Genomic DNA, 23811 nt, shown 5'->3' with positions numbered 1-23811 from the left:
CCAAGAATAGGGGAGATTGAATATCTACGTGAATGGTTATGCTAGCCATACTGAACACTCCTCTGCATAAATTGATGATGAAACTCAGTGTACTCTTTCAGGGATCAAGCCAAATTTGTCTTCACACAGGAAAGTAGTGCTGGCCATTAGAGCACTTGTTTTTACAATCAGGTGGCTGCTCAATTAATTAGTTGTGGTCAAGGATGAATCCTTATGGCAGTACATGGGGTAGTTTATGCTAGCAAGAAACAAATTATTAATGCCCGAGTGAATTTGGGAGTACTGTTTTTCTATAGGCAGAATTGACCGTCATGAAAATGGATAAGTTTGATTAAAGTCAGATTACTAAGCACAGAAAATGCAAAAAATGTGTATCTTTTAGCAATGTACAGGTGGTTGCAATTAAATCATTATATCCCATACGCCACCTGATTGTTATGTTCGTTGAAAGCAGTTCAATGAATGCTCTATGTGAGTGAAGTATGAACTAGTGGTGCCCTGTCCCATTTCCATTTATTTTTGGTTTTTGTTAGCTGTAACACTCTTCCTTTGATGGTTTGTATGTGACATCATCAGGTACCACCTTTCTATCAACCATTGATAGAAAGTATAGAAGTATCTATGGAGGTACAAGTTCGGAAAGAACCACTGAGGAACATTTCAAATCAACAGAAAGTACTGTTACAGAGTCATCTACAGCAGGTACTATATTTCATTCCACTACTGATGATACAATACCTCCTTCGCCAAAAATAAGTCAGGAGGTTGCCTCTAGTACAGAAGGGATCATCACCACTGAGAAACCATCCTCTTCTGCAGGAAGTACTGATGAAAGTACTCTAATTTCATCAACAAGTGAAGGAAGTTCCACCAAAGTGGAAATAGAGACTGATGCATCAACCATACCAACAACAACTGTAGTAACTTTGGAAGAAACAACACCTGAATCAACATCAGAGGTTATAACTAGTGATGTGTTTTCTACTGAGATTTTAGCAAGTTCCGAAGTAACCACTCAGGAATATTCCACTGCAACAGAAAGTACTGTTACAGAGTCATCTACAGCAGCTACTACCTTTCATTCCACTACTGATGGTACAATATCTCCTTTTACAAAGATAAGTCAGGAGGTTGCCTCCAGTACCAAAGGAATCATCACCACTGAGACACCATCCTCTTCTGCAGAAAGTACTGAACAAGGTACTCTAATTTCATCAACAAGTGAAGGAAGTTCCACCAAAGTGGAAATAGAGACAGATGCATCAACCAATCCAACAACAACTATAGTAACTTTGGAAGAAAAAACAACTGAATCAACATCAGAGGTTATAACTAGTGATGTGTTTTCTACTGGGATTTTAGCAAGTTCAGAAGTAACCACTCAGGAATATTCCACTGCAACAGAAAGTACTGTTACAGAGTCATCTACAGCAGCTACTACCTTTCATTCCACTACTGATGGTACAATATCTCCTTTTACAAAGATAAGTCAGGAGGTTGCCTCCAGTACCAAAGGAATCATCACCACTGAGACACCATCCTCTTCTGCAGAAAGTACTGAACAAGGTATTTTCATTTCATCAACAAGTGAAGGAAGTTCCACCAAAGTTGAAATAGAGACAGATGCATCAACCATACCAACAAGAACTATAGTATCCTTTGAAGAAAAAACAACTGAATCAACATCAGAGGTCATAACTAGTGATGTGTTTTCTACTGGGATTTTAGCAAGTTCAGAAGTAACCACTCAGGAACATTCAACTGCAACAGAAAGTACTGTTACAGAGTCATCTAAAGCAGCTACTACCTTTCATTCCACTACTGATGGTACAATATCTCCTTTTACAAAGATAAGTCAGGATGTTGCCTCCAGTACCAAAGGAATCATCACCACTGAGACACCATCCTCTTCTGCAGAAAGTACTGAACAAGGTACTCTCATTTCATCAACAAGTGAAGGAAGTTCCACCAAAGTTGAAATAGAGACAGATGCATCAACCATACCAACAACAACTGTAGTAACTTTGGAAGAAACAACACCTGTATCAACATCAGAGGTTATATCTAGTGATGTGTTTTCTACTGGGATTTCAGCAAGTTCAGAAGTAACCTCTCAGGAACATTCCACTGCAACAGAAAGTACTGTTACTGAGTCATCTATAGCAGCTACTACCTTTTATTCCACTACTGATGGTACAATATCTCCTTTTACAAAGATAAGTCAGGAGGTTGCCTCCAGTACCAAAGGAATCATCACCACTGAGACACCATCCTCTTCTGCAGAAAGTACTGAACAAGGTACTCTCATTTCATCAACAAGTGAAGGAAGTTCCACCAAAGTGGAAATAGAGACAGATGCATCAACCATACCAACAACAACTGTAGTAACTTTGGAAGAAAAAACAACTGAATCAACATCAGAGGTTATAACTAGTGATGTGTTTTCTACTGGGATTTCAGCAAGTTCAGAAGTAACCACTCAGGAACATTCCACTGCAACAGAAAGTACTGTTACAGAGTCATCTACAGCAGCTACTACCTTTCATTCCACTACTGATGGTACAATATCTCCTTTTACAAAGATAAGTCAGGAGGTTGCCTCCAGTACCAAAGGAATCATCACCACTGAGACACCATCCTCTCCTGCAGAAAGTACTGAACAAGGTACTCTCATTTCATCAACAAGTGAACGAAGTTCCACCAAAGTTGAAATAGAGACAGATGCATCAACCATACCAACAACAACTGTAGTAACTTTGGAAGAAACAACACCTGTATCAACATCAGAGGTTATATCTAGTGATGTGTTTTCTACTGGGATTTCAGCAAGTTCAGAAGTAACCACTCAGGAACATTCCACTGCAACAGAAAGTACTGTTACTGAGTCATCTACAGCAGCTACTACCTTTTATTCCACTACTGATGGTACAATATCTCCTTTTACAAAGATAAGTCAGGAGGTTGCCTCCAGTACCAAAGGAATCATCACCACTGAGACACCGTCCTCTTCTGCAGAAAGTACTGAACAAGGTACTCTAATTTCATCAACAAGTGAAGGAAGTTCCACCAAAGTGGAAATAGAGACAGATGCATCAACCATACCAACAACTGTAGTAACTTTGGAACAAAAAACACCTGAATCAACATCAGAGGTTATAACTAGTGATGTGTTTTCTACTGGGATTTCAGCAAGTTCAGAAGTAACCACTCAGGAACATTCCACTGCAACAGAAAGTACTGTTACAGAGTCATCTACAGCAGCTACTACCTTTCATTCCACTACTGATGGTACAATATCTCCTTTTACAAAGATAAGTCAGGAGGTTGCCTCCAGTACCAAAGGAATCATCACCACTGAGACACCATCCTCTTCTGCAGAAAGTACTGAACAAGGTACTCTCATTTCATCAACAACTGAAGGAAGTTCCACCAAAGTTGAAATAGAGACAGATGCATCAACCACTCCAGCAAGAACTATAGTAACTTTGGAAGAAAAAACAACTGAATCAACATCAGAGGTTATAACTAGTGATGTGTTTTCTACTGGGATTTCAGCAAGTTCAGAAGTAACCACTCAGGAACATTCCACTGCAACAGAAAGTACTGTTACAGAGTCATCTACAGCAGCTACTACCTTTCATTCCACTGCTGATGGTACAATATCTCCTTTTACAAAGATAAGTCAGGAGGTTGCCTCCAGTACCAAAGGAATCGTCACCACTGAGACACCATCCTCTTCTGCAGAAAGTACTGAACAAGGTACTCTCATTTCATCAACAAGTGAAGGAAGTTCCACCAAAGTGGAAATAGAGACAGATGCATCAACCATACCAACAACAACTGTAGTAACTTTGGAAGAAAAAACAACTGAATCAACATCAGAGGTTATAACTAGTGATGTGTTTTCTACTGGGATTTCAGCAAGTTCAGAAGTAACCACTCAGGAACATTCCACTGCAACAGAAAGTACTGTTACAGAGTCATCTACAGCAGCTACTACCTTTCATTCCACTACTGATGGTACAATATCTCCTTTTACAAAGATAAGTCAGGAGGTTGCCTCCAGTACCAAAGGAATCATCACCACTGAGACACCATCCTCTCCTGCAGAAAGTACTGAACAAGGTACTCTCATTTCATCAACAAGTGAACGAAGTTCCACCAAAGTTGAAATAGAGACAGATGCATCAACCATACCAACAACAACTGTAGTAACTTTGGAAGAAACAACACCTGTATCAACATCAGAGGTTATATCTAGTGATGTGTTTTCTACTGGGATTTCAGCAAGTTCAGAAGTAACCACTCAGGAACATTCCACTGCAACAGAAAGTACTGTTACTGAGTCATCTACAGCAGCTACTACCTTTTATTCCACTACTGATGGTACAATATCTCCTTTTACAAAGATAAGTCAGGAGGTTGCCTCCAGTACCAAAGGAATCATCACCACTGAGACACCGTCCTCTTCTGCAGAAAGTACTGAACAAGGTACTCTAATTTCATCAACAAGTGAAGGAAGTTCCACCAAAGTGGAAATAGAGACAGATGCATCAACCATACCAACAACTGTAGTAACTTTGGAACAAAAAACACCTGAATCAACATCAGAGGTTATAACTAGTGATGTGTTTTCTACTGGGATTTCAGCAAGTTCAGAAGTAACCACTCAGGAACATTCCACTGCAACAGAAAGTACTGTTACAGAGTCATCTACAGCAGCTACTACCTTTCATTCCACTACTGATGGTACAATATCTCCTTTTACAAAGATAAGTCAGGAGGTTGCCTCCAGTACCAAAGGAATCATCACCACTGAGACACCATCCTCTTCTGCAGAAAGTACTGAACAAGGTACTCTCATTTCATCAACAAGTGAAGGAAGTTCCACCAAAGTTGAAATAGAGACAGATGCATCAACCACTCCAGCAAGAACTATAGTAACTTTGGAAGAAAAAACAACTGAATCAACATCAGAGGTTATAACTAGTGATGTGTTTTCTACTGGGATTTCAGCAAGTTCAGAAGTAACCACTCAGGAACATTCCACTGCAACAGAAAGTACTGTTACAGAGTCATCTACAGCAGCTACTACCTTTCATTCCACTACTGATGGTACAATATCTCCTTTTACAAAGATAAGTCAGGAGGTTGCCTCCAGTACCAAAGGAATCATCACCACTGAGACACCATCCTCTTCTGCAGAAAGTACTGAACAAGGTACTCTCATTTCATCAACAAGTGAAGGAAGTTCCACCATAGTGGAAATAGAGACAGATGCATCAACCATACCAACAACAACTGCATTAACTTTGGAAGAAAAAACAACTGAATCAACATCAGAGGTTATAACTAGTGATGTGTTTTCTACTGGGATTTCATCAAGTTCAGAAGTAACCACTCAGGAACATTCCACTGCAACAGAAAGTACTGTTACAGAGTCATCTACAGCAGCTACTACCTTTCATTCCACTACTGATGGTACAATATCTCCTTTTACAAAGATAAGTCAGGAGGTTGCCTCCAGTACCAAAGGAATCATCACCACTGAGACACCATCCTCTTCTGCAGAAAGTACTGAACAAGGTACTGTCATTTCATCAACAAGTGAAGGAAGTTCCACCATAGTGGAAATAGAGACAGATGCATCAACCATACCAACAACAACTGCATTAACTTTGGAAGAAAAAACAACTGAATCAACATCAGAGGTTATAACTAGTGATGTGTTTTCTACTGGGATTTCATCAAGTTCAGAAGTAACCACTCAGGAACATTCCACTGCAACAGAAAGTACTGTTACAGAGTCATCTACAGCAGCTGCTACCTTTCATTCCACTACTGATGGTACAATATCTCCTTTTACAAAGATAAGCCAGGAGGTTGCCTCCAGTACCAAAGGAATCATCACCACTGAGACACCATCCTCTTCTGCAGAAAGTACTGAACAAGGTACTGTCATTTCATCAACAAGTGAAGGAAGTTCCACCATAGTGGAAATAGAGACAGATGCATCAACCATACCAACAACAACTGCATTAACTTTGGAAGAAAGAACAACTGAATCAACATCACAGGTTATAACTTGTGATGTGCTTTCTACTGGGATTTCATCAAGTTCAGAAGTAACCACTCAGGAACATTCCACTGCAACAGAAAGTACTGTTACAGAGTCATCTAAAGCAGCTACTACCTTTCATTCCACTACTGATGGTACAATATCTCCTTTTACAAAGATAAGTCAGGAGGTTGCCTCCAGTACCAAAGGAATCGTCACCACTGAGACACCATCCTCTTCTGCAGAAAGTACTGAACAAGGTACTGTCATTTCATCAACAAGTGAAGGAGGTTCCACCAGAGTTGAAATAGAGACAGATGCATCAACCAATCCAACAACAACTGCATTAACTTTGGAAGAAAAAACAACTGAATCAACATCAGAGGTTATAACTAGTGATGTGTTTTCTACTGGGATTTCAGCAAGTTCAGAAGTAACCACTCAGGAACATTCCACTGCAACAGAAAGTACTGTTACAGAGTCATCTACAGCAGCTACTACCTTTCATTCCACTACTGATGGTACAATATCTCCTTTTACAAAGATAAGTCAGGAGGTTGCCTCCAGTACCAAAGGAATCATCACCACTGAGACACCATCCTCTTCTGCAGAAAGTACTGAACAAGGTACTGTCATTTCATCAACAAGTGAAGGAGGTTCCACCAAAGTTGAAATAGAGACAGATGCATCAACCAATCCAACAACAACTGCAGTAACTTTGGAAGAAAAAACAACTGAATCAACATCAGAGGTTATAACTAGTGATGTGTTTTCTACTGGGATTTCAGCAAGTTCAGAAGTAACCACTCAGGAACATTCCACTGCAACAGAAAGTACTGTTACAGAGTCATCTAAAGCAGCTACTACCTTTCATTCCACTACTGATGGTACAATATCTCCTTTTACAAAGATAAGTCAGGAGGTTGCCTCCAGTACCAAAGGAATCATCACCACTGAGACACCATCCTCTTCTGCAGAAAGTACTGAACAAGTTACTGTCATTTCATCAACAAGTGAAGGAGGTTCCACCAAAGTTGAAATAGAGACAGATGCATCAACCAATCCAACAACAACTGCAGTAACTTTGGAAGAAAAAACAACTGAATCAACATCAGAGGTTATAACTAGTGATGTGTTTACTACTGGGATTTCAGCAAGTTCAGAAGTAACCACCCAGGAACATTCCACTGCAACAGAAAGTACTGTTACAGAGTCATCTAAAGCAGCTACTACCTTTCATTCCACTACTGATGGTACAATATCTCCTTTTACAAAGATAAGTCAGGAGGTTGCCTCCAGTACCAAAGGAATCATCACCACTGAGACACCATCCTCTTCTGCAGAAAGTACTGAACAAGGTACTCTCATTTCATCAACAAGTGAAGGAAGTTCCACCATAGTGGAAATAGAGACAGATGCATCAACCATACCAACAACAACTGCATTAACTTTGGAAGAAAAAACAACTGAATCAACATCAGGGGTTATAACTAGTGATGTGTTTTCTACTGGGATATCAGCAAGTTCAGAAGTAACCACTCAGGAACATTCCACTGCAACAGAAAGTACTGTTACAGAGTCATCTACAGCAGCTACTACCTTTCATTCCACTGCTGATGGTACAATATCTCCTTTTACAAAGATAAGTCAGGAGGTTGCCTCCAGTACCAAAGGAATCGTCACCACTGAGACACCATCCTCTTCTGCAGAAAGTACTGAACAAGGTACTCTCATTTCATCAACAAGTGAAGGAAGTTCCACCAAAGTGGAAATAGAGACAGATGCATCAACCATACCAACAACAACTGCATTAACTTTGGAAGAAAAAACAACTGAATCAACATCAGAGGTTATAACTAGTGATGTGTTTTCTACTGGGATTTCAGCAAGTTCAGAAGTAACCACTCAGGAACATTCCACTGCAACAGAAAGTACCGTTACAGAGTCATCTACAGCAGCTACTACCTTTCATTCCACTGCTGATGGTACAATATCGCCTTTTACAAAGATAAGTCAGGAGGTTGCCTCCAGTACCAAAGGAATCATCACCACTGAGACACCATCCTCTTCTGCAGAAAGTACTGAACAAGGTACTGTCATTTCATCAACAAGTGAAGGAGGTTCCACCAAAGTTGAAATAGAGACAGATGCATCAACCAATCCAACAACAACTGCAGTAACTTTGGAAGAAAAAACAACTGAATCAACATCAGAGGTTATAACTAGTGATGTGTTTTCTACTGGGATTTCAGCAAGTTCAGAAGTAACCACTCAGGAACATTCCACTGCAACAGAAAGTACTGTTACAGAGTCATCTAAAGCAGCTACTACCTTTCATTCCACTACTGATGGTACAATATCTCCTTTTACAAAGATAAGTCAGGAGGTTGCCTCCAGTACCAAAGGAATCGTCACCACTGAGACACCATCCTCTTCTGCAGAAAGTACTGAACAAGGTACTCTCATTTCATCAACAAGTGAAGGAAGTTCCACCAAAGTGGAAATAGAGACAGATGCATCAACCATACCAACAACAACTGCATTAACTTTGGAAGAAAAAACAACTGAATCAACATCAGAGGTTATAACTAGTGATGTGTTTTCTACTGGGATTTCAGCAAGTTCAGAAGTAACCACTCAGGAACATTCCACTGCAACAGAAAGTACCGTTACAGAGTCATCTACAGCAGCTACTACCTTTCATTCCACTGCTGATGGTACAATATCTCCTTTTACAAAGATAAGTCAGGAGGTTGCCTCCAGTACCAAAGGAATCATCACCACTGAGACACCATCCTCTTCTGCAGAAAGTACTGAACAAGGTACTGTCATTTCATCAACAAGTGAAGGAGGTTCCACCAAAGTTGAAATAGAGACAGATGCATCAACCAATCCAACAACAACTGCAGTAACTTTGGAAGAAAAAACAACTGAATCAACATCAGAGGTTATAACTAGTGATGTGTTTTCTACTGGGATTTCAGCAAGTTCAGAAGTAACCACTCAGGAACATTCCACTGCAACAGAAAGTACTGTTACAGAGTCATCTAAAGCAGCTACTACCTTTCATTCCACTACTGATGGTACAATATCTCCTTTTACAAAGATAAGTCAGGAGGTTGCCTCCAGTACCAAAGGAATCATCACCACTGAGACACCATCCTCTACTGCAGAAAGTACTGAACAAGGTACTGTCATTTCATCAACAAGTGAAGGAGGTTCCACCAAAGTTGAAATAGAGACAGATGCATCAACCAATCCAACAACAACTGCAGTAACTTTGGAAGAAAAAACAACTGAATCAACATCAGAGGTTATAACTAGTGATGTGTTTTCTACTGGGATTTCAGCAAGTTCAGAAGTAACCACTCAGGAACATTCCACTGCAACAGAAAGTACTGTTACAGAGTCATCTAAAGCAGCTACTACCTTTCATTCCACTACTGATGGTACAATATCTCCTTTTACAAAGATAAGTCAGGAGGTTGCCTCCAGTACCAAAGGAATCATCACCACTGAGACACCATCCTCTTCTGCAGAAAGTACTGAACAAGGTACTGTCATTTCATCAACAAGTGAAGGAGGTTCCACCAAAGTTGAAATAGAGACAGATGCATCAACCAATCCAACAACAACTGCAGTAACTTTGGAAGAAAAAACAACTGAATCAACATCAGAGGTTATAACTAGTGATGTGTTTACTACTGGGATTTCAGCAAGTTCAGAAGTAACCACTCAGGAACATTCCACTGCAACAGAAAGTACTGTTACAGAGTCATCTAAAGCAGCTACTACCTTTCATTCCACTACTGATGGTACAATATCTCCTTTTACAAAGATAAGTCAGGAGGTTGCCTCCAGCACCAAAGGAATCATCACCACTGAGACACCATCCTCTTCTGCAGAAAGTACTGAACAAGGTACTGTCATTTCATCAACAAGTGAAGGAAGTTCCACCAAAGTGGAAATAGAGACAGATGCATCAACCATACCAACAACAACTGCATTAACTTTGGAAGAAAAAACAACTGAATCAACATCAGAGGTTATAACTAGTGATGTGTTTTCTACTGGGATATCAGCAAGTTCAGAAGTAACCACTCAGGAACATTCCACTGCAACAGAAAGTACTGTTACAGAGTCATCTACAGCAGCTACTACCTTTCATTCCACTGCTGATGGTACAATATCTCCTTTTACAAAGATAAGTCAGGAGGTTGCCTCCAGTACCAAAGGAATCATCACCACTGAGACACCATCCTCTTCTGCAGAAAGTACTGAACAAGGTACTGTCATTTCATCAACAAGTGAAGGAGGTTCCACCAAAGTTGAAATAGAGACAGATGCATCAACCAATCCAACAACAACTGCAGTAACTTTGGAAGAAAAAACAACTGAATCAACATCAGAGGTTATAACTAGTGATGTGTTTTCTACTGGGATTTCAGCAAGTTCAGAAGTAACCACTCAGGAACATTCCACTGCAACAGAAAGTACTGTTACAGAGTCATCTAAAGCAGCTACTACCTTTCATTCCACTACTGATGGTACAATATCTCCTTTTACAAAGATAAGTCAGGAGGTTGCCTCCAGTACCAAAGGAATCGTCACCACTGAGACACCATCCTCTTCTGCAGAAAGTACTGAACAAGGTACTCTCATTTCATCAACAAGTGAAGGAAGTTCCACCAAAGTGGAAATAGAGACAGATGCATCAACCATACCAACAACAACTGCATTAACTTTGGAAGAAAAAACAACTGAATCAACATCAGAGGTTATAACTAGTGATGTGTTTTCTACTGGGATTTCAGCAAGTTCAGAAGTAACCACTCAGGAACATTCCACTGCAACAGAAAGTACCGTTACAGAGTCATCTACAGCAGCTACTACCTTTCATTCCACTGCTGATGGTACAATATCTCCTTTTACAAAGATAAGTCAGGAGGTTGCCTCCAGTACCAAAGGAATCATCACCACTGAGACACCATCCTCTTCTGCAGAAAGTACTGAACAAGGTACTGTCATTTCATCAACAAGTGAAGGAGGTTCCACCGAAGTTGAAATAGAGACAGATGCATCAACCAATCCAACAACAACTGCAGTAACTTTGGAAGAAAAAACAACTGAATCAACATCAGAGGTTATAACTAGTGATGTGTTTTCTACTGGGATTTCAGCAAGTTCAGAAGTAACCACTCAGGAACATTCCACTGCAACAGAAAGTACTGTTACAGAGTCATCTAAAGCAGCTACTACCTTTCATTCCACTACTGATGGTACAATATCTCCTTTTACAAAGATAAGTCAGGAGGTTGCCTCCAGTACCAAAGGAATCATCACCACTGAGACACCATCCTCTTCTGCAGAAAGTACTGAACAAGGTACTGTCATTTCATCAACAAGTGAAGGAGGTTCCACCAAAGTTGAAATAGAGACAGATGCATCAACCAATCCAACAACAACTGCAGTAACTTTGGAAGAAAAAACAACTGAATCAACATCAGAGGTTATAACTAGTGATGTGTTTACTGCTGGGATTTCATCAAGTTCAGAAGTAACCACTCAGGAACATTCCACTGCAACAGAAAGTACCGTTACAGAGTCATCTACAGCAGCTACTACCTTTCATTCCACTGCTGATGGTACAATATCTCCTTTTACAAAGATAAGTCAGGAGGTTGCCTCCAGTACCAAAGGAATCATCACCACTGAGACACCATCCTCTTCTGTAGAAAGTACTGAACAAGGTACTGTCATTTCATCAACAAGTGAAGGAGGTTCCACCAAAGTTGAAATAGAGACAGATGCATCAACCAATCCAACAACAACTGCAGTAACTTTGGAAGAAAAAACAACTGAATCAACATCAGAGGTTATAACTAGTGATGTGTTTACTACTGGGATTTCAGCAAGTTCAGAAGTAACCACTCAGGAACATTCCACTGCAACAGAAAGTACTGTTACAGAGTCATCTAAAGCAGCTACTACCTTTCATTCCACTACTGATGGTACAATGTCTCCTTTTACAAAGATAAGTCAGGAGGTTGCCTCCAGTACCAAAGGAATCATCACCACTGAGACACCATCCTCTTCTGCAGAAAGTACTGAACAAGGTACTGTCATTTCATCAACAAGTGAAGGAGGTTCCACCAGAGTTGAAATAGAGACAGATGCATCAACCAATCCAACAACAACTGCAGTAACTTTGGAAGAAAAAACAACTGAATCAACATCAGAGGTTATAACTAGTGATGTGTTTTCTACTGGGATTTCAGCAAGTTCAGAAGTAACCACTCAGGAACATTCCACTGCAACAGAAAGTACTGTTACAGAGTCATCTAAAGCAGCTACTACCTTTCATTCCACTACTGATGGTACAATATCTCCTTTTACAAAGATAAGTCAGGAGGTTGCCTCCAGTACCAAAGGAATCATCACCACTGAGACACCATCCTCTTCTGCAGAAAGTACTGAACAAGGTACTGTCATTTCATCAACAAGTGAAGGAAGTTCCACCAAAGTGGAAATAGAGACAGATGCATCAACCATACCAACAACAACTGCATTAACTTTGGAAGAAAAAACAACTGAATCAACATCAGAGGTTATAACTAGTGATGTGTTTTCTACTGGGATATCAGCAAGTTCAGAAGTAACCACTCAGGAACATTCCACTGCAACAGAAAGTACTGTTACAGAGTCATCTACAGCAGCTACTACCTTTCATTCCACTGCTGATGGTACAATATCTCCTTTTACAAAGATAAGTCAGGAGGTTGCCTCCAGTACCAAAGGAATCATCACCACTGAGACACCATCCTCTTCTGCAGAAAGTACTGAACAAGGTACTGTCATTTCATCAACAAGTGAAGGAGGTTCCACCAAAGTTGAAATAGAGACAGATGCATCAACCAATCCAACAACAACTGCAGTAACTTTGGAAGAAAAAACAACTGAATCAACATCAGAGGTTATAACTAGTGATGTGTTTTCTACTGGGATTTCAGCAAGTTCAGAAGTAACCACTCAGGAACATTCCACTGCAACAGAAAGTACTGTTACAGAGTCATCTAAAGCAGCTACTACCTTTCATTCCACTACTGATGGTACAATATCTCCTTTTACAAAGATAAGTCAGGAGGTTGCCTCCAGTACCAAAGGAATCGTCACCACTGAGACACCATCCTCTTCTGCAGAAAGTACTGAACAAGGTACTCTCATTTCATCAACAAGTGAAGGAAGTTCCACCAAAGTGGAAATAGAGACAGATGCATCAACCATACCAACAACAACTGCATTAACTTTGGAAGAAAAAACAACTGAATCAACATCAGAGGTTATAACTAGTGATGTGTTTTCTACTGGGATTTCAGCACGTTCAGAAGTAACCACTCAGGAACATTCCACTGCAACAGAAAGTACTGTTACAGAGTCATCTACAGCAGCTACTACCTTTCATTCCACTGCTGATGGTACAATATCTCCTTTTACAAAGATAAGTCAGGAGGTTGCCTCCAGTACCAAAGGAATCATCACCACTGAGACACCATCCTCTTCTGCAGAAAGTACTGAACAAGGTACTGTCATTTCATCAACAAGTGAAGGAGGTTCCACCGAAGTTGAAATAGAGACAGATGCATCAACCAATCCAACAACAACTGCAGTAACTTTGGAAGAAAAAACAACTGAATCAACATCAGAGGTTATAACTAGTGATGTGTTTTCTACTGGGATTTCAGCAAGTTCAGAAGTAACCACTCAGGAACATTCCACTGCAACAGAAAGTACTGTTACAGAGTCATCTAAAGCAGCTACTACCTTTCATTCCACTACTGATGGTACAATATCTCCTTTTACAAAGATAAGTCAGGAGGTTGCCTCCAGTACCAAAGGAATCATCACCACTGAGACACCATCCTCTTCTGCAGAAAGTACTGAACAAGGTACTGTCATTTCATCAACAAGTGAAGGAGGTTCCACCAAAGTGGAAATAGAGACAGATGCATCAACCAATCCAACAACAACTGCAGTAACTTTGGAAGAAAAAACAACTGAATCAACATCAGAGGTTATAACTAGTGATGTGTTTACTGCTGGGATTTCATCAAGTTCAGAAGTAACCACTCAGGAACATTCCACTGCAACAGAAAGTACCGTTACAGAGTCATCTACAGCAGCTACTACCTTTCATTCCACTGCTGATGGTACAATATCTCCTTTTACAAAGATAAGTCAGGAGGTTGCCTCCAGTACCAAAGGAATCATCACCACTGAGACACCATCCTCTTCTGTAGAAAGTACTGAACAAGGTACTGTCATTTCATCAACAAGTGAAGGAGGTTCCACCAAAGTTGAAATAGAGACAGATGCATCAACCAATCCAACAACAACTGCAGTAACTTTGGAAGAAAAAACAACTGAATCAACATCAGAGGTTATAACTAGTGATGTGTTTACTACTGGGATTTCAGCAAGTTCAGAAGTAACCACTCAGGAACATTCCACTGCAACAGAAAGTACTGTTACAGAGTCATCTAAAGCAGCTACTACCTTTCATTCCACTACTGATGGTACAATATCTCCTTTTACAAAGATAAGTCAGGAGGTTGCCTCCAGTACCAAAGGAATCATCACCACTGAGACACCATCCTCTTCTGCAGAAAGTACTGAACAAGGTACTGTCATTTCATCAACAAGTGAAGGAGGTTCCACCAGAGTTGAAATAGAGACAGATGCATCAACCAATCCAACAACAACTGCAGTAACTTTGGAAGAAAAAACAACTGAATCAACATCAGAGGTTATAACTAGTGATGTGTTTTCTACTGGGATTTCAGCAAGTTCAGAAGTAACCACTCAGGAACATTCCACTGCAACAGAAAGTACTGTTACAGAGTCATCTAAAGCAGCTACTACCTTTCATTCCACTACTGATGGTACAATATCTCCTTTTACAAAGATAAGTCAGGAGGTTGCCTCCAGTACCAAAGGAATCGTCACCACTGAGACACCATCCTCTTCTGCAGAAAGTACTGAACAAGGTACTGTCATTTCATCAACAAGTGAAGGAGGTTCCACCAGAGTTGAAATAGAGACAGATGCATCAACCAATCCAACAACAACTGCATTAACTTTGGAAGAAAAAACAACTGAATCAACATCAGAGGTTATAACTAGTGATGTGTTTTCTACTGGGATTTCAGCAAGTTCAGAAGTAACCACTCAGGAACATTCCACTGCAACAGAAAGTACTGTTACAGAGTCATCTAAAGCAGCTACTACCTTTCATTCCACTACTGATGGTACAATATCTCCTTTTACAAAGATAAGTCAGGAGGTTGCCTCCAGTACCAAAGGAATCATCACCACTGAGACACCATCCTCTTCTGCAGAAAGTACTGAACAAGGTACTGTCATTTCATCAACAAGTGAAGGAGGTTCCACCAGAGTTGAAATAGAGACAGATGCATCAACCATACCAACAACAACTGCATTAACTTTGGAAGAAAAAACAACTGAATCAACATCAGAGGTTATAACTAGTGATGTGTTTTCTACTGGGATTTCAGCAAGTTCAGAAGTAACCACTCAGGAACATTCCACTGCAACAGAAAGTACTGTTACAGAGTCATCTAAAGCAGCTACTACCTTTCATTCCACTACTGATGGTACAATATCTCCTTTTACAAAGATAAGTCAGGAGGTTGCCTCCAGTACCAAAGGAATCGTCACCACTGAGACACCATCCTCTTCTGCAGAAAGTACTGAACAAGGTACTCTCATTTCATCAACAAGTGAAGGAAGTTCCACCAAAGTGGAAATAGAGACAGATGCATCAACCATACCAACAACAACTGCATTAACTTTGGAAGAAAAAACAACTGAATCAACATCAGAGGTTATAACTAGTGATGTGTTTTCTACTGGGATTTCAGCAAGTTCAGAAGTAACCACTCAGGAACATTCCACTGCAACAGAAAGTACCGTTACAGAGTCATCTACAGCAGCTACTACCTTTCATTCCACTGCTGATGGTACAATATCTCCTTTTACAAAGATAAGTCAGGAGGTTGCCTCCAGTACCAAAGGAATCATCACCACTGAGACACCATCCTCTCCTGCAGAAAGTACTGAACAAGGTACTCTCATTTCATCAACAAGTGAAGGAAGTTCCACCAAAGTTGAAATAGAGACAGATGCATCAATTGAACCAGCAACAACTGTAGTAACTTTGGAAGAAACAGGTTAGACAGTGACATGTTCCACTTTTCATTCCACTACTGATGTTGCATCACCATGTTTGCTAAGACGTCTACTATAGTATCTCAAATTATATTTTTATTTCACAGACCTGAAGCATATTTTCATATTTGATTGTGATGTTTCAAATCTTTTTGAATTGTGTTAAACTGACTTGTGAGAATGGTAACTCAAAATCTACATGGTACTAATAACCTTCATAATCAATATGTCTGCACTATTGGTGAACTTTAAGGCTAATTTTGTGCATTTGATGTAAACATGTTAAGCTCTAGACTGGAAGCTTGGATGAACTTAATAATTTGTTGGTGGTTTTACTGTAGTGAGAGTAAGAACCTGCCCTTTCATTTTTATTGGGAGGTCAATGTCATTTTGGTCACTACTATCCAAAGTCTGAATACCATGGCCACATAACTCAGGGAGTAAACTTGGATTTATTTCTTGAGAGCAAAGTCATTGATGTCAACAGACATCACAGTTTAGAAACTTTATAAAGTATTCCAAAAGCAAAGCTCGAATGAACTTCATTCCAGGAATGTGAATCCATCTTAGCCAGTGCAAAAACCCTATGGGCTTTTTAAATTTTTGTTTCATTTTAAGGGGGGGGAGAGTTAAATGTCATTTGATGTCAACAAATGTTAGAGTTTTGCACTCCAAGTTTTATTTTTGGTATTAACATGCTCACAACATTGTCAGATTTTGACCTCTGAAAATAATACTTCACCCATTAGATAAAGAGTAGGCATCTTGTGGACTCACATAAAATTATGTTGACTTGTCAGTATCATAAATACAATTCAGAAACTATACAAACCATTTACAAACTTTTCAATCTACAAACTTTCCATGCTTCATTTCTTATGAGTGTGACTATGTGGTTTACTATGACACCTCCATGACACCAAAAGTGGTGTTCTACTGGCAAATGTGGGAATCCAAAGTATGCAGTTCAACCAAGCTTTAATTTTGTTTAACACCCTAAGTTCCCTCCCCCAGAATCAATACCAATCTTGAACTCAATATGGTATATGCTTTTGCTGTAGTTGATGAGGCAAATATTCATTTACTGAACAGGCTGTATATTGAGTCAAGTCACATGGTATGTGCACATTGATATTTTAGGTCTTAACAAATCATATGGTTTCTTCAGATATGGTATGTGCACTTATCGTACGGTATATCTTTACATATGGTATGTGGATATATAGTACTTATCATATGGGATATCTTCACATATGGTATGTGGATATAAAGAACACTTATCATATGGTATATCTTCACATATGTTATGTGGACATATAGTACACTTATCGTACAGTATATCTTCACATATGGTATGTGGATATATAGTACACTTATCATATGGTATCTCTTCACATATGTTATGTGGACATATAGTACACTTATCAAATAGCATATCTTCAGATATGGTATGTGCACTTATCATATGGGTATATTTTCACATATATGGTATATACCTATTGATATATATGAGTATATTAACCTATAATGGAGTTCTCTTTAGCACTTATTTTATTTTTTATTAATTTTATTCAGGCAAAAGATTGATAGATACCTGACATTTCTGTCATCTATTCATGTTTTACCGGAAATTGGAAGCTGCCGTTTATACTACAGTATTTCAATTTGTAAAGAAGATTCTTAAAATATGTATAGCATCCATATTTGTTAATGATCTTTGCTTTAACTGCTTTCCAGTTCAAATTGGAAGCAATATATGTGGCTTATTGAAATTATTTGTGATCTACTTTGATTTCATGAAATTGCAGGTCAGTGTCAAGTCACTTTGCCAAATGAATATGCTTACCACATATCTGCAAACAGTAGAGTCCAGAGGGAGTTTTATGACCATAATGAAACTATCCATTACGGTTGCATCAATGGCTATGTATTGTCAGAAAGCAGCATTCACAAGACAGTGTGTTGTGGAGGCAAACTGACTCCTGATCGTTTACCAGAATGTCAAGGTACGTGTGTGTTACTAGAAATTAGTTGCTGATATTTGAAATATTTCAAATGATATCTTAGTACTATAAGTTTTAAGATTGTTGATAACTAAAAAAACGTTAATTTAAATTTGAAAATTACTTGCTGAAAATAGACTTATTTAATATTCAAAATCCTTATGCACAGTTTTGCAGAGCTGGATGATGTTTCAGCAGATTGTCAAAAGATGAAAATATTATCCTAACACACTGTAGCATACACAAAGTGGAGCCTATACCGCAATTTTTGTTAAGTTACATGATTTTTTTTTTACCCTAGGCTCATCCCTGATAAATAGAACTGAGTAACAGCTGTATTAATGCTACAGTGGCATCAATAACCCCATGCACTGATCAAATGAAGGCACTTTTTACCATTAACAAGTCATGTGACTAATGGATCTTTAGTCTTACCATATGCAGCCACATGGCAGTGTCTTGTTGCGTAAGATGATAAAAGTCACAATCAAAATGAAAAATAACCATGATGTGTAAATTTGATTGATATGGGATATAGCTCTGAAAGGTACTTGTTACGTCTTATTGCGTTTTCAGGATTTCCAAAGTTTTAACTTTTGTAAATCTTGTCCGGTTAGTGTCCTGACAAGTTTCAAACACTGTTTTATGTAACTTTTTGCTGTTTTGGAGCCTTGGGAGTCTTCATTGTTGATTGAAAGTTTTACTGTGTCCGGATGGCATAAATAGGACCACAATGTTTATCTTCTTTCCGGAGTTTGGTCATTCTAGGAGTGTCCGGAAGTCATGATCTTTGACTGGAAGGAGCACAACTGTCTTTATTATGATGACTTATTATGATATATATATATCATGTATTTCATGGATTTGCTCAAAAGTAAAAAATGACATCCAGAATGAACAATGAGTCAGTTATTTTCTCAGTTTTTTTAAAAGTGTGATCAATTTCTCATGCCCATGTCAAATCTTATCTGGGTTTGTTGATATTTTTTAGTTTCTTTTACATTTTCTTTTGCTGAGCAGAATGCAATTTAGAATGTGGACCACGGAGGAGGTGTGACATTATCAACGGCCAACCAGCGTGTGTTTGTGACAAACGCTTCTGGCTGGATGAAGAATGCCGAGGTATTTTTTATTGTATCCAAAATACTCTATTTGGAAGTTTGAAATTGAACTTCAGTTTTCAGTTTTGCTATCCATTTAATTACAGATTATATTAACTTTGCACTTTCCTCAAGTTAGTTCATCAGAATATACTTCAAGACAATCATTCATTGCATTCAAAATGTGTACTTAATGTAATAATCCTATTTTTGCAACCCTCATGAAGCATTCATATGTTAGGGGTGGGTGGGGGAGGGGACAATGAGTTTTGGAACTTAACATGTTGTGTCTTGTTTCCTTCAAATGCCAATAAACTTTGCTCATTGCATATCATTGCCAAATCTTTAAACACGATAACTCAAAACTTCCATCTTTGTGAAGTTCATACCTGGTATGTAGATCCTCTTGGTTAGTAGACTACACTATTTTGAGTGATGGGGTCTATCTTCATTTGCAGTCAAATTTGGTAAAGGTCTAAAAACCTTGTAAAAATGATAACTCAAAAGTACCTCGAGGTTGATTTTTATAATTGGTACGAAGATTAAGCTTGATGAGTACAAGAACCCCATTGAAATGTTTAGAGGGCAAAGGTCATTTGAGGTCAACAGAGATCAAAGTGTGAAAACTCTGTAAACACGATAACTCAAAAAGTGCTGCTTGGTTGCAATTCATACTTTGTGGTATGAAGCTCCCTCTTGGTCAGTAGAATTAAGTATCTTATTGACATCTATCAAAAATGTGGCAATTAAGGAATAACTAAGCCAACCGGCTTTCTGGGTTAATTAGCATATTTTAGCCAAACCGAGTACATATCCAGATAGGGAATGGGCTTGCTGACTGGTTAGCAGATTTCGGTATGAGGTAAGGTACCCCAAATTCTCCATGAAAAAATGGTATCAACAAAATTGTTTGGCTCATGAAATATTTATATTTCTTAAATAGGAATGTGAGCTATCTTGTTTATAAGGGGGCTAGTGTAAGAGTATATGCACAATAGAAGTTGATGATAAGAATTGTCACATTTTCAGAAGCATATTTAAGAATCAGCAAATGTAGCAAAAGTATGAATGAACTTAAGTTGCAATGTACTCCCCCCCCCCCCCCTCCATCACAAAAAAAAAAAAAAATTAGAGATGAATATATATATCATAGTTTGATCTTACTTTTCTGAATATTTTCACAGAAACATATCATCTGAAAGGTTCCTTCATCATCCTGTTAGAGGACACGTTGCCGGCTCATCTGGACTCACAGTGTGATGTCAATGGCCCGGATAAAGTAGAAAAGCTGACAAATGAGATTCGAAGAGGGGTATTATGAATGTACTCTTACATTATCTAAAACATCAAGCAACATTTAGGCCTAACATTCGGCAGATAATCCCACTGCAGATTACATCTAATTTGTAAATCTCAATTACTCGATGTACATAGCTGCATGGTTCAATTGCTTCAATTAGGGAATGGTATATCCTTTCACCCTACCCTACCCCACCCCCCCCCCCTCACTTCCCCTGGCTACACACATCAGGACAGTTCAACACCTTTGATCAAACACTTTACAGAGCTGGCCATCTTTTATGTCATTTTTGTAATAATTTAAAGTTAGCCTTTGTTTTGCTCTTTCTATAGTGCTAAATTTAATTTTCTTTTTGATAAAATTTCTCATATTAACTTTCATTAAATTTCGACATTGCATGATTATCACTTAATGCTTAAATTTACCACACATACTATTAATTTCAAGCACACAAAACAAAAAGATTGAAACATTATGGAAGGTCTCGTATTATACTATACACATGTCATATATGGAATGTAACTGACATTAAATCAAGGATACAACTGCAACCGTTGAATTATTTAAATGATCAAGCAATAAGGAAAGATTTTGTGCTGAACTTTTCTGTTTCTTTTTGTCCTTTGTAGATTGAAACAGCAGTGAGGAATCATTCCTTAACCTCCCAAACCTACATTCGTAATGAGGTACTTCAGTTGAGGGAAGGAAGTATACATGTCGACTATCTTCTCACTTTAAAGAATGATGCAGTCAATGCGTCCACAGTCAACCAAATTATCATCAATGAAACAAGAGCGAATGGAATTTTGAATACCTTACCAAGTACAAATCTGACCATTGATATACAATCTTTTTCAATGAATGGTATGTAGTATATACATGTGCACTTATATTTGATCATGCTAATAGTATGTAATATATTCATGAGCACAATATTTGATCATGCTAATAGTATGTAAATATTCATGAGCACTTATATTTGATCATGCTAATAGTATGTAAATATCCATGAGCACTTATATTTGATCATGCTAATAGTATGTAAATATACATGAGCACTTATCTTTGATCATGCTAATGGTATGTAATATATACATGCGCACTTATCTTTGATCATGCTAATGTAATATATACATGAGCACTTATCTTTGATCATGCTAATGTAATATATACATGAGCACTTATATTTGATCATGCTAATGTAATATATACATGCGCACTTATCTTTGATCATGCTAATGGTATGTAATATATACATGAGCACTTATATTTGATCATGCTAATGGTATGTTATATATACATGCACGCTTATAGTTGATCATGCTAATGTAATATATACATGCGCACTTATCTTTGATCATGCTAATCCTAAAAAAACTGTCACTAAATGTTAAAATAGTGATAATTAAACCATCCAGTTATTATACGGTAAATTAACCATAGTTTTGAAACTTCAGAAAGTGGGAGAAAACAATCAATCTTACATAACATCTTTCCTTGTGGTTACTTGGGGGGGGGGGGTATTGATGTGGGGATTAATGGGGATTAGGGGAGATGTTGAAAGGTGAGGAGGAATGGTAAAATAAAAATAAAGGGAAGCAAATATCAAACTAGCTCTGTTATTAACTTTAATTTGTTTTCATATTTATATGTGAATGATTAAACCAGTTATTTACATCTTTGTTTGTAGTCTAATTGTTTTGTAGGTGTAGTATTTTTTTCATTTGTGCATGTTGGTGGAGGTTAAGGGTCAAGGGTCAGCAGTGCTTAAATAAAAGCATCATAGCCTAAGCTATCCTAATTAAGTAAGGAAATCTTGCACAACCACATGCATATGTCATATATATCAAACACACTCATGTATTTTCTGTGTTGGTAATCCAATGTATGGATGACCCTGTGTCACAATAAAACCCATATTTAGATTTACAGTAATGCCACCTATACATGGAGTATCCATTGTACAGACATGTTGTTTACTATAAACAAATATTCAGGGTTTTATAGTGTTTTACACGGGTACCAAAAATTGGGAACTGGGTACCCGAGGCTCTTACCCGTCGGGTATCCACGTACCCAGAAATTTGTCTATTTACCTTCTGGTATAGCTATTTTCAATATATTGCAAATTGAATGCTATAATATATCAAGTGTATTTTTCTCTGACAATGTGTCCATGTTCATACATTTTCGTTAATTTCAATTTGGAATTGTTTCTTTCAATTAACCTGTTATCAATAAAAATTTGTAGTTTTCGAAACATTTTTAAACTTCTTAAAAAGTAAAAGAAAAGGAATATAAACATTCAATAAACACATTTAAAGGATTCGGGTAACAAATTAGGAACCGGGTAGTAGAGCATTGGGTGGGTACCCCGGATAACCTGTGCAACCACCGGGGTTTTAAAAGCATACATATGTGTAATTTTCTTCGTTCTGTACCATCAATATCAATCTTTTGAACTCACTCTATTCATGAAAGCATGATTTATAAGTCTATTATTTATCATCTGATTTGAGTCATTATTGTAAAATTCACTTCGTTTTTGTTTATCTTGTCATTCATTGACTTATTCAGACACAGCAAACTTGGATTGGTGTGGTTTCCATATTGACACATGTTCTGTATTGGCAACATGTCAAAATGATGGTTATCGTTATACGTGTGAATGCATCAATGGTACAGAAGACTTTTCTCCGGATGGATCGAGAGGCAGGGACTGCAGATTTGTTCAGAAACCAGGTAAGGCCAAATATTATGTATAGAAAACTGGAAGGAGTTAATGGTGTCTGGTGAAGATAGTATAGATCAGTTTTACATGCAGACAGCTCTAATGCATAACTTTGCTCAGTATTAAACTTAGTAAAACTTAAAATAAAATGAAACCAAGTTCAATGAAGTTCTGTTGAATGCTTTCAAATGAAATTCAACTTGAAATTGGTGAAGTTTACATCGAGAATAAAAATAAAATATTTTACATATTTGCACCTAATGAGGGAAAGTTATTGCATAATGCAATATGTGCTTCACCACCTTTTTGGCCTTAATGTCGCTATTATTTGGTCATTCATTTGGTTTTAAATATATTTTTGTTCTTTTTCTGTT

The 23811-nt window shown here is 38.2% G+C and overlaps 1 protein-coding gene across 11 annotated transcripts in view; it reads left to right on the top strand.

The window, feature by feature from the left end:
- Positions 1-23811, top strand: part of LOC139976171 (uncharacterized) — a 192145-nt gene that overhangs the window by 33461 nt on the left and 134873 nt on the right. For 5 of the 11 annotated variants that reach the window (XM_071984664.1, XM_071984663.1, XM_071984662.1 and 2 more), the window contains 7 exons: positions 577-14034; positions 14401-16305; positions 18112-18309; positions 19327-19428; positions 20591-20718; positions 21336-21570; positions 23284-23448. In XM_071984664.1, coding sequence (XP_071840765.1) covers positions 577-14034; positions 14401-16305; positions 18112-18309; positions 19327-19428; positions 20591-20718; positions 21336-21570; positions 23284-23448 — 16191 coding nt within the window. The remainder of the gene's footprint in view (positions 1-576; positions 14035-14400; positions 16306-18111; positions 18310-19326; positions 19429-20590; positions 20719-21335; positions 21571-23283; positions 23449-23811) is intronic. The other 6 variants (XM_071984665.1, XM_071984671.1, XM_071984666.1 and 3 more) reach the window with 6 other exon arrangements.

The sequence above is a fragment of the Apostichopus japonicus genome, chromosome 11 (genome assembly GCF_037975245.1).
Source record: "Apostichopus japonicus isolate 1M-3 chromosome 11, ASM3797524v1, whole genome shotgun sequence".
NCBI classification, from domain to species: domain Eukaryota; kingdom Metazoa; phylum Echinodermata; class Holothuroidea; order Aspidochirotida; family Stichopodidae; genus Apostichopus; species Apostichopus japonicus.
The sequence above is the reverse complement of the archived record's forward strand: the minus strand, read 5'-3'. Positions and strand labels throughout refer to the sequence as shown.